We start from the raw sequence: 11,623 nt of genomic DNA, 5'->3' as shown, positions 1-11,623 counted from the left end.
TCAGGCCCCCTCATTCTGCATCAGCTCCCCCATTCTGCATCAGGCCTCCCTCCCTCACATCAGGCCCCCTCATTCTGCATCAGCTCCCCCATTCTACATCAGGCCTCCCTACTTCACATCAGCCCCCCATTCTACATTGGGCCTCCCTACTCCACATCAGCCCCCCAATTCTGAATCAGCTCCCCCATTCTACATCGGGCCTCCCTACTTCACATCAGCCCCCAATTGTGAATCGGCTCCCCCATTCTGCATCAGGCCTCCCTACTTCACATCAGCACCCCATTCTGCAACAGGCCCCTCATTCTGCATCAGGCCTCCCCATTCTGCAGAAGGCCTCTCATTCTGTATTAGGTCTTCCATTTTGCATCAGGGTCCCCCTATTCTATATCAGGCACCCCCATGCTGCACACCTGTTCTCCATCAGCCCCCAGGCACCAGGGCCTTCTCGCTGCCTGTCTGCCTGAATCTGTCTTTTCTATGTGAGAATCTGCCTGCTCCCTGCTTTGAATGACTATTTCAGAAAGGAGGAATGCACAAATGAAGGAAGCCCCACTTCCCACATCTCAGGTGAACATTGGCTGCTCAGGAGCCCCTGTGGGGAAAAGGTCTGTGACCTGGCTTCCACCCTGTAAGCTGAGGGGCCTAGTTACTTCCTCACTGGCCTTGGAAGCAGCGGCTGCTTGGAGCCAGGGTTTTGTAATGTCTGAATCTCAAGGAATCTAAAACAAGGACAGTGGCTGTAATTGGCACCTGCACTTCTCACACTCAGGCCTCACTCATTTGAGTTTTCAAATAAAAACCCAGTCCCTCTAGGAGCTTAGTGACAAAATAACTGGTGAGAGGTGTCCAAAGAACAAATTCCAGGGCTGGAGTTCAGGACACTTTTTCCTAGGGGTGAGAGCCTGGGGTGCTGCAGCTCAAGAACTCACTTTCTTTTAGATCTTCCCTCCTTGATTTGGGGCCGCCCTGCAGAGCAGCGAGGGAGCCCACAGCTGGGAACCCCAAGGTCAGCTACCCCCTTCCTCAGCCCCCATAAATTCCCAGCAACCGAGATGTGTGTGAGAAAAGCTCCCAGAGACGTGGGCCACATGCTCAGGCCCCAGATGTCCCTTTCACTCCAATTTCCCCTCCCAAAGGCTAACCCTGCCCAGGTGAGCTTTGCAGCTAGCAGGCTGTTAGAGGAGCAGGCGCAGAAGGGCCTGGCTGGGCCATGGGCGTGGCCCTCACGTCAGCCTTCACTGGCCACTAGCCAGGCTCTCCTTGTTTCCTCCAGGAAGCCTTCCTGACTTACTAGGCTGCGCACAGCAGGCGCCCAGGAGGTATACTCATCAGGCTGCCCAACTCACACTGCTTTGCCTCATGGACATGGGGGTCAGGCCTGTTCATTCGGAGTCCTCATTCCAGCAGGGCAGAGGAGGAAGATAGGCGTGGACCTGCAGACTGTCCCTGTCGGGATGGCTACCTCTCATCATCAGGGTTCCAACAGGCACCTGGAGGGCGCTGCAACCATGGCCGTCATGACAGGTACCTGCATCCCTTACCATCATCCCGAGCACCTGTGACTACCACCTTCAGGGCAGGTTGTCCTCCAGGCCTGAGGGGGGACAAGATCCCCTGCTACACTTTGCCCTTTGTCCCTGAGGCCAAGACCTACGCAAAATCAAGACCCTCATTCTTCCTGGATCCTGACTCGCCTGAGCAGGAGGCGTTTTTGCATTTGTTTTATGTTGGATTTTTTTTAAATCACCATTTGGCCTGATGGAACCAGGCTTAAGGGCCATCAGTGGCCATGGAAAACTCCACAGGCCTTCCTTAGTCTTGGGGCACACACGGGTCCCCGAGGCCTCCGGTGTCTCTGAGGGGACACCTGCCGCAGGGGCTGGCAGGAAGGGGGGGACAGGACAGGAGAGCTGTGGCCTTCAAGTCTTCACCCACGGGGGCCCCAAAGTAAATGTTTAAAACTCTGTATCCATTTGCACATTTTAAGCTGACATCTAAAATTTCTCATCATAAGTCTAAATACTTGCAGAGGATGTAATTTCCAGTGTAACATAAATATTAACATTTTAAAATAAAACTGTTAGTCTTTCCCTTTTAAATGGATCCAGCGGAATCTAAATACCACGGCCATTTGTGAGCCAGCATCATCTATTTTAAAATTACATAATCAAGCCCTTCTTTTACAGTTGGAAACGTAACAATGTTCCTCTTTTCCTCCTGGAGAGCCGATTTCCAACCCACCTGTCCCCGAGATGTCCTTGGTTTATGCTTGACAGCACCTTCTAGATCATTCCATCATGTTGTTGGTAGGTGCCATCACCCTGACCACGACTCTCAGTGACTGCAGGAGACAGGTTCATTGACTCCCAGCCACCCTGCCGGACCGAGTACAACCGTCCACAGTGTTTCTGAGGCAGTGAATCCTACCGAAGGCTGGGTTTTGTAGAGGGCTTGGGCTTGAAGATCACTCACGAAGTAGAGAATGAGTTGTAAAGCAGCATCCCCAAACCTGCCCCATCTTTCTCTTACGGACTGGTGGTGGGTTCAAACCCCAGGCATTCTGATTGAAAGAATGCTTTAACCACTGTGACACCAAGGCTTCTTAACAGTATGTGCATTTTATATGCTTTTGCTTTTTTTTTTTTTTTTTACATTTCATGTGGTCACAAAGTGCTAATTGTTATTTACGCTACAACAACAAAGGATGACAGAAGAGTCCACCATACCTTTCAGTTGCGGTGCTGGAAAAGAGTCTTGAACATACCATGGACTGCCAAGAAAACAAACAGGTCTATCTTGGAGAGGGAGAAACCAAGTTTCTCCTTGGAGGCTAGGATTTTGACACTCTTTCTCAACACACTTTGGGCATGTGGCCAGGAGGGACCAGTCCCTGGAGAAGGACATCATGCTCAGAAGGCTAGAGGGATGGATCAGGAGAGGAAGACCTTGGATGAGATGGATTGATACAGTAACTGGGGCAATGGAAGTAGGCGTGTCAGTGTCAGTGAGATTGGCAAGCTTCAGAGCTGTTGTACACAGGGTCGCTATGAGTTGCAAGCAACTCAACTACACATAATAACAACAGACTTAACTGTAATGACCGAATTATTGTTACAATTACTTTAACTACACAGCTGATCAAAATATTATAGTTCTTGTTGTTGTTATTGATTGCTGTCGAGTCAAGCGCGACTCATAGCGACTCTATGAACAAAAGACCTAATGCCTTTCCATAACTGTCGTCTTTTCTCCAAGTTCACAGAGTTTCCAGAGGCACGTGGTTTAGGAAGTGGATGCTACTCCTGCTTCCAAACCTGTTTTACAACTGGAAGCTCCACCAAACACTGTGCACATTGGGAAACCATTCTGGTATTTGATACTCCAATGGTACAAGGTTCAGCGTCACAGCAAACCCAGGTTACTTCACACAGCACATTGACAAAGAGTGATGTACAAAGTGGAAGAGTGTTCCTCTAGATAGAACAGCACTAGTCTCATTTAGCAGTGGTTAAGTGTCATCAAGTTGAACATGACTGAGAGTCAGCTTTGCACAAAAGACCTGAACTCTGTTCTATAGCTTACATCGTTTCTGTACATTTGCAGAGTCTAGATAGTAAACTCTTCCCAGCATAAATCAATCTGGAAGCTCATCCACACATTGTACACAATGGGTAACCATTATGGTATTTGACCAGCCTCTGGAACAGTGTGCAGCGTCACAGCAACACCAAGTTGTTCAGTTCAGCAAACAGAAAAAAAGATTGTTGTGTCATTTAAAGAATATTCATTTGAAAATTAATACATTTTTAGAACCGCAGACCTCCACCCTTGGCCACAGGTTCAAGGACACCCACTCTTGGAGGGCCTGGGGAGGGGAAGAACAGTAACATGCATCAAACACGACCCGAAAAACTTCCCTTACATGACTGATGTGACCGCCATCAAGATGGTAGCTAGCAGCCAAACTCCCAGAGTAATAATATTACAGTGCTGTATTGCAAATGTCCATAAGCAATAAGTATAAAAAATTAAAGCATTATTAAAAAATATACTTCTGAAGACAGAAAGGAAATTCTTTTTCATACTGTTTCTGGTATTACAAGGTAAAAAGACATACTGCTAGAGTAAGATTGTTCAGTATCTATTCTATTTTCCATTTTTCACTGTTATCAATACAAATACTAAAACCACTTATTCAAGTAGTTTTTTAAAAAAAACAACAAAAACCACACAACAAAACAAGATGACAAGATGGCCTGGGGCGAGATCTATGGCACGCACATTCTCGGGATTCTTTCAGAACAGAATGCCAAGAATCACAATCCTCTATTGTAAAACAAACAACTGTGTCAACGCTCTATAGCTGGTGGCGCTCTATAGCTGGTGGCGGGATCAGGGCCTCTTTCAATTCTGTTCCAAGTGGAAAACTGGAAATACCTGGCGTACCTGAGAATCACAATAACCGGGCACTTTACCCGACGCCAGGGGGTTCCACGTGTGGGGTTGCCTGCCACCCCTCCAGCTCTGGGTCAGAGGGCCCGATCCTCCAAGAATTAATCAGCCTCCCATGTGCCAAGTACGTAACCAAACCAACCAGCCCTCTTAACAGTCTTAGGGGATTGGCACCATTCTCGGTTGTGGCTCCCAGATGGGAAAATTGAGTGAGGCACAGAATGGGTAAGTATCTCAGACTGGAACCAGGAGGTCCTGCTCCTGACCCTCTGTGTCTGTGCAGAACCAGGAGGAAGGGCACTGGGGGGGCAGCTGGGAGGGAGGGGGATGGCTCGTTCCCAAGCTCTGCCGAGCTGGGCACTGGCAGCATTGGCCTTCTTCTTTAAGCTCCCCTCTCACCTCAGGAAGTCAAATACAAACGCTTCTTTAAAATAACGGGCCACTGTGTCCTTTACATTACGCTTTTCACTGAAAAGGGTAGTCATATACCACTGGTGCTACCAATGCCATGTGCCTCACGACGGCTGGTGTGTACAGAGAACAGAACCCCACAGGGTGGTCAGTGGCTGGCTGTGTGACAGCAGATCACCAGGACTTTCTCCCAAGGCATCTCTGTGTGGGCGTCCATCTCCAATCTTTTAGTTAGCACCCAAGCACGTCACCACATGCACCACCTGGGGAACCCCCACCGTTGTCCTCGAGTCTAATCCACGGGGACCCCACATACGTAGAACAGAACTTCTCTATCGGCTCTGCAAGTTCTGGCCTTTCAGAAGCAGAGCACCAGGCTCGTCTACCCACGCGCTTCTAGGTGGGTTCAAGCTGCCCAATTCTGGGATGGTAGTCAAGAGCTTAACCGCTGGCACCGCCCTGAAGTTCTACAAGAACAAAACTCACTGCCAGGTCAGCGGGGATACACCGCAAGTCTCCATCAGGTTCCCAAGGCTGTTGGTCTTTATGCAAAGAGACTGCTCACGAATCTCCCAAGGAGCAGCTGGTGGACTCGAACCGAGGACTTTTTGGTTAGCAGCCTGATATGTTACACGTTACACCATCAGGGCATCTTAGCACCCTGCTATCACTAATAGAACTACTAAAAAGCAGGATGGGGCATAGTCCCCAGGACTGGGGCAAGCTCTAAACCCAACACGCTTTCCTCAGAGACGAGCCACACGCCAGGAAGTGAGTAAGAGACACACAACACGTACATCAACGGAGCTCCCACTAGCAGGCAGGGACAGCCAGCTGGGCGGAGTGGCCGTGCACAGGGCCCAGAAGCAGAGAAGACGCAGGTCTCAGACCCCTGCACGATCCTTCCCGGATGAGGGGCCCCGAAGTCCTGACCCTGGGAGTCTCAGTTTCCTCATCCGTGAAACGGGTGTGATAACACCACTCACATCACTGGGTGATCGTACAAAATGAGTAGGAGCTGTCACAGTGGGGGCTGACTCAAGAAACGCCCTGTGGTTCTAGAGCCTGGTGGCTTACTGGTTAGAACTGAGCTGCCAATGCGAAGGTACATGGTTCTAAGCCGTCAGCTGCTCCTTGCGAGAAAGCTGGGTCATCCCCTCCTGTGCCGTTTACTGCCTCTGAAAGCCCGCGGGAGGGTGTGCAGCTCTGGGGCGGTTCCAACTTGATGGTTGGAAGACAATGGCTACATGTTAGTGCCTCGGTCATCTAGTGTCCTGGTCACATCTTCAGTTATTAACATTCGACCTCAGGGGCTCTGGTGACATGCTGACCCCAGGGCCTAGGTGCCCAACAGTCTGGGGATACGGCCCCCAGGAACTCGGCTCTTCGGCAGAACCCAGCAGAGGACTTGGCTCCCGGTGTGGGCAAAGAGCCTTTCTCAGTGTCTTAAAATTTAATGTTCCCCAAACACTCAGGGATGCCGGGAGGAGGCGGACAGAGACATCGCGGTGGGTTTTATTTTTAGATGCCTGGGTGGAACGCATCCAGACTGGCTTCACGCTGGTGCCGCGCCCCCACCGCCTCCGCCAAGCCATCCTACAAATGAACAGCAGGCGTGTCAAGAGTATTTCCTAATTCGCCCTCTGCCTGCTGCGTTCTGAGACGCTGGCTCTGGCTGGAGGGCACGGGCAAGGCTTGAGACACCCACAGACGAAGTGGATTCAAGGATTCAGCCTCAACCTTCCTGGGCAGTGGTGTGCAGGGCTCCGTGCACCTTCTGAAGCAGGTGTCCACAGGTGCACTGGCCCCTCACCTGGAGGGAGGAATGCGCACCACTGGACTGCATCGGAGTTTGGGATTTCACATGATCGGGGATCAGGTATTTGGGGGTTGGGGGGAGTATTCCCTTTTCAAGCAGTGTGCCTGTGGGTGAGAGTGTGAATTTACTTCCTCTGATAAATGCTCCCAGTGGAAATTTCCTGGTAGACTGCTGAGTGGCCGGAGCTAGCCAGAGGGACTTCCCTCGAGCCCCCCTCACATCCTCCCCCAAATGGACCCCTCTTCTCTGGGAGCAAATGACACGGATAAAACAAGAGCAACCTTTCAAGCCCACGGAATCGCATCAAATCAACAAGCGGCCAAGATTCCAGGCAGCCTCAGAGCCAGGCACCCAGGCTTAAAGTCAAGGGGGAAAGATGGGCATTAAAAGGCCACATGACGTGGGGAATGGGGAAAGGCCATGACACGGCCCGTACTCACCTGCACGACTTCTATCCCTCGCTTCCTATGGAGAAAAAAAAAAAAAAAAAAGAAGCGTCAGTCCAGGAGGCAGAGAACATTACTTCCAGAACATTCCCCACACCTGACTGAAGGCAATGAGAACCTGCATCTCTCAGAGCAGCCTCACTTATGGGGTGAAGGGCTATGCACCCCTAGCTCCCCCTCAAAGCTTTTTTTCTCTTAATGTTCTCATAAAGGACTTGGCTGAGGTGCTAGAAACCCAAGTTGGCACACTTTCCTCAAAGTGAACCCTCTCCCTCTCCAATTCCAGAGACAGGCCTTCATTGGTGGAACCCCCCCCGCCAATGCCCACCATCTTCACCACCCCAGAGCCCCGTCACTCCTCCTCAGGGCTCCCCATTCCTCTTCAGCTCTCATGGGGCCTCTCACATTGCCACGTGCTGCCACTGCCCAGCCCGGCCACCCTCACAGGCAGGAAGGAAGCCAGTCTTCACGGGCTCCATACCCTCCCAGGCCTGTGGCAGCTGCCTTCCCTCCCCTGTGGCCACTGTGGTCCCTGCTGATCACTCCCACTGGTCACCCATCAGCCAGACGGCAGTGGTTCAGGAAATAAACACCTTCACCCCTGAGTCCTGAGCTCCCTGAGACAATGCTTTCCATGAGCACACCCTAAATTAAAATGAGAAGGTCGGAGACACAGAAAGCTAGATATATGGAAAGAGAACCACCAGAATAGAAATAATGAGAATGCTGACACATTGTGGAAAGAGTCACCAATATGACAAATGTTCAAGAGCTAAACCCTCTGTCAGCAAACAGACTGCCTCATACCAACCACAGGACAGGAAAGAACCGTCCCAGGGCTACAAATCTTTCCTGGGACAGACTGCTTCACCATTCTCCCAAGGAGCAGCTGGTTTGAACCACAGACCTTGAGGAGAGCAGACAAGCGTTTTAACCACTACACTGCAAAGGCGCTTCAATATGTCCTATTCTTTCACCCACTCTTATTGCCACGGAGTCAGAACCAACATACGGCTAACACGCGCACTGGATTTCCCAGGCTGCAAACTCAACGGAAGCAGACCACCCATTTGATGCAAACTGCCAAGAGACTCAGCCTTTGCATCAGCAGCCTAACCTCTCTGGACAAGGCCTCCTGAGTCCTGGAATACATGTATGTTGGTTGTTGTTGCTACCGTCGAGTTGGAAGTGACCCATAGCTGACCCTCCAGCAGGTTGTCAGAGGCAATAAACTGCATGTGAGGAGACTACCCATCCTTCTCCCCTCAGAGCAGCTGGTGGATTCGAACCATTTGCCTTTGGGATTGCAGCGCAGCTTCCTACCACTAGGCCACCAGATCTCCCTTAATTATATGTATAGAAATTATTAATGAAAATCTAATTTATTATGAAAATGTTCTCCAAAATCACACTTTAAAAAATACAACCCAAAACAACTTCTCTCCAAAAAAAATAAAACAAGAGGACAAGATAAATGTTATTATGATCAAGGTTTGGAAAGACAGACACCTGCAGATGGACACACAGACAGCAATGAGGACAGAGGTCTCTGCGGGGGGTGGGGGGATGGAAGAGAGGCTAGAGTTTGCTATCTGTGGGTTTTTTTAGTACATTTTCTAATGAATTATGGGTCATGGGGATGTATAGTGGCCCTGTATGCTAAGGCACCTGGCCGAACCCTCAGCCCCAGTTCCCTGCTTCCAGGATGTCCTCGGCCAGATAAACAGGCCAGACAGTGCTGGGTTGACAGCACCACAGGTAACCTGTTCACCCACAGTGGGCACCCCTCGGGAGCTCCTGCCTCAGGTTCCACGACTCCATCTCACCGAGAGCTGGGCTACTGAGGTGCACTTGACTGAGGGTCTCACAGCTCACCCGGCTTCACACCAAGGGGTCCCGCTCCCTATTCACAGCCCCTGACCTGCCTGGCAGGAAACTCTAAGAGGACAAGAGGAAGCCCACTACTGAGGAGGTGCTGCCCTGGGAGAAGGGCTGCAAGGAGATGGGGAGCCGAGGGCACGTGACCACCCTGCGTAGGGCCCCTCACTGCCCAGCTAATCCCCACAGCACCCAGATTAGTGGTGTGCAGCTGGCATCTCCTCACAAAACAACTTCCCCTCAGTCACCCTTCACCGCGGCCCAGCCTTCAGGGAGCCAGCGCTCCCTTCCCGGGCCTAAGACTCTGCCGATGGAGCTGCTAAAATGAGAGGAAAAAAGCAAAAGACGTAGGCGTGAGACAGATCAGCTGCAAATCTGAGTGGGGTTCTTGGGAGCCCCGTGCTCCAGGAAGCAGGAGCTGGCAGGAAAGAAGGGGCTCCCCGCCCCTCCTCCATCCACAAGGCCATAAAAAGCCCACATGGCACGTGCGTGCACACACACAAAATCAAATCTGGCTGTATGAGGGTGCAATGGGGAAAGGGGGGTACAGAGGGGTGAGGGTGGGTGCAGAGGGGTAAGGGGGCAGGGGAAATCAGAGTCCACAATTTGTGGGTGGAGGGAGGGGGTGAAGGAAATGGGAAAAGACAGGGTGATGGTGGGCATAGCTCAATGGTGACTAATTTTTTTTTTCTGTTGTCAAAGTCTATATTTTTTTCTTACTAATTTCAATGAATGTTTACAGAGACTTAGGGTTTCCAGTCATTCATTGTTGCACTTTTCTCCCTCCTCTCCCCACCAATTCTTTGAAAAGAAAAAGAAAAACTCTTTCATTGTTATGCAGTCCCTCCCCCAGTACACTCCACTATGCAGCCTTTACTCTGGACTCCTGTAACGACAAGAATACCCAGTCATATATCCCTTTTAAACAGTTCTCTCCCTCATCTGTTTCAATGCAGTATACATCATTCCTCCCCTCCTTCTCTGTCTTCCCTCAACTCTGATGTCAGTCCCGTTTTACAACAGTGGCCCTATGCAATATTTGTCCTTTTGTGACTGAGATATTTCACTCATCATGATGTCCTCCAGGGTCACACATTTTGCGTAATATTTCATGAGATCCTTGTTTTTCAATGCAGCATAGTATTCCATTGTGTGACTATACCAGAGCTTCTCTATCCATTTGTTTGTTGATGAATGGTGACTAATTTTCTAAAACACAGTGTATGGGAATCATTCTATGAAACACAAAGTGAATGAAGAACAATGTGAAACACAATGTATACGAATTTTGTACGCAAACTAAAGAAAATAATTTTTTTCCATCTAATTTGGCTCGTGGAGACCCTGCAGGATGGAGCAGAACCACCTGAGGTTTCTGAGGCTGTAACAATCGGAAGCAGAGAGTCCTTAACCTCCTTCAGACAAACGGCTGGTGGATTTGAACTCCCAACATTTCACTTTGCCCACCAGAGCTTTAACCACTGTGACACTGGGGCGTCTTCAGGACATAAACGTGTGCTTCCTAAGCACCCTCGATGGTGCCTTTCTCGTGGCTATGGGGGCCACTGACACAGTACACGGGCCAAGGAGACCAGTATGCAGACGAGCAAGGCCCAGGAGCCAGGGTGGCTGTGCCCTCCCCAGGAAGTGCGCAGGGAGCACCTGGGCGCCACCTCCAACTACTCCAGTCACTGGGAAACTAGGAGAGGAAGGTGTAAAACCACATCCGTCCAGCAGTGAGATCAGAGCTGTCGGAACTTGCTGGGGCCAGCGGCTCTATCTGGAGTTTCTGCAGAATCAAGATAATAAAAGCCTGATTTCCTAGGGAGCAGGTTCCCAAAAGCCAGTCATAACCAGAAGGTTTTAGAAACTGACTCATGATGGAGGTCGGGGGGCAGGGGTGGAAGAGAGACCAGAAGACAGGCTGCCAAGTGATCCATCAAGTTCTTCCTGAAAACCCCAGCCCTGCCACCCTCCTCCATCACCCTGCAGACAGAATCAAACAAATGCAAAACGAGTCAGGCTCAGGGACACTGCTCACCACGATGCCTGCCACCTGACCCCTGCCCCTTCTCCCCCAAAAAGAGGGGTCACTAGCAAACATGGGGCGCACAGCACGGTCACTGCTATTGGTGGGCATCCAGGAGCTGGTCCTGGCTCCCAGCCACCCCAGGTGACAGTAGGACTGTCCCACATCGTTTCTGAGCTCCGATCTCTGGTCTTTCTCCCATGAAGCCACTCGATGGGTCTGAACTGTTAACCTTCTGGTTTGCAACCACCCAGTACACAGGAGCACAACCTACATGGAAAGGCAAACCCACCGGCCGCAGGTCCAATCCTGCCTCCGGGCGTCTCTGCACCAGATCACCAGGTGGTAAATCTGAAAGGCTGGAGGCTGCCCCTGTTTCTCCTGAAGAGAGAGGCTGGTGAATTCAGCCACAGACCTTTCAGTTAGCACCTCAAACACAGCCTGAGACCCCACAAAAAAAATCCTATACCCCTAAAACACCCGGTTAACTCACTGCCTGCTGGTTCTGAGTCACAGCGGCCCTCCACTGTGCTTCCTGTACAGTAACAGTGCAGAAAAAGAGGGGCATTGGAGATGGACTGGGGAGGG

The 11,623-nt window shown here is 50.8% G+C and overlaps 1 protein-coding gene across 1 annotated transcript in view; it reads right to left on the bottom strand.

Moving 5' to 3' along the window:
* The window catches only part of ITPK1 (inositol-tetrakisphosphate 1-kinase), a 168,321-nt gene that overhangs the window by 117,152 nt on the left and 39,546 nt on the right, over positions 1-11,623 (bottom strand). Inside the window, exon 2 of the mRNA XM_006879106.1 lies at positions 7,123-7,147. Coding sequence (XP_006879168.1) covers positions 7,123-7,147 — 25 coding nt within the window. The remainder of the gene's footprint in view (positions 1-7,122; positions 7,148-11,623) is intronic.

This window comes from Elephantulus edwardii, unplaced genomic scaffold (assembly GCF_000299155.1).
Source record: "Elephantulus edwardii isolate Elephantulus edwardi_28Jun2011 unplaced genomic scaffold, EleEdw1.0 scaffold00002, whole genome shotgun sequence".
NCBI classification, from domain to species: Eukaryota; Metazoa; Chordata; class Mammalia; order Macroscelidea; family Macroscelididae; genus Elephantulus; species Elephantulus edwardii.
The sequence above is the reverse complement of the archived record's forward strand: the minus strand, read 5'-3'. Positions and strand labels throughout refer to the sequence as shown.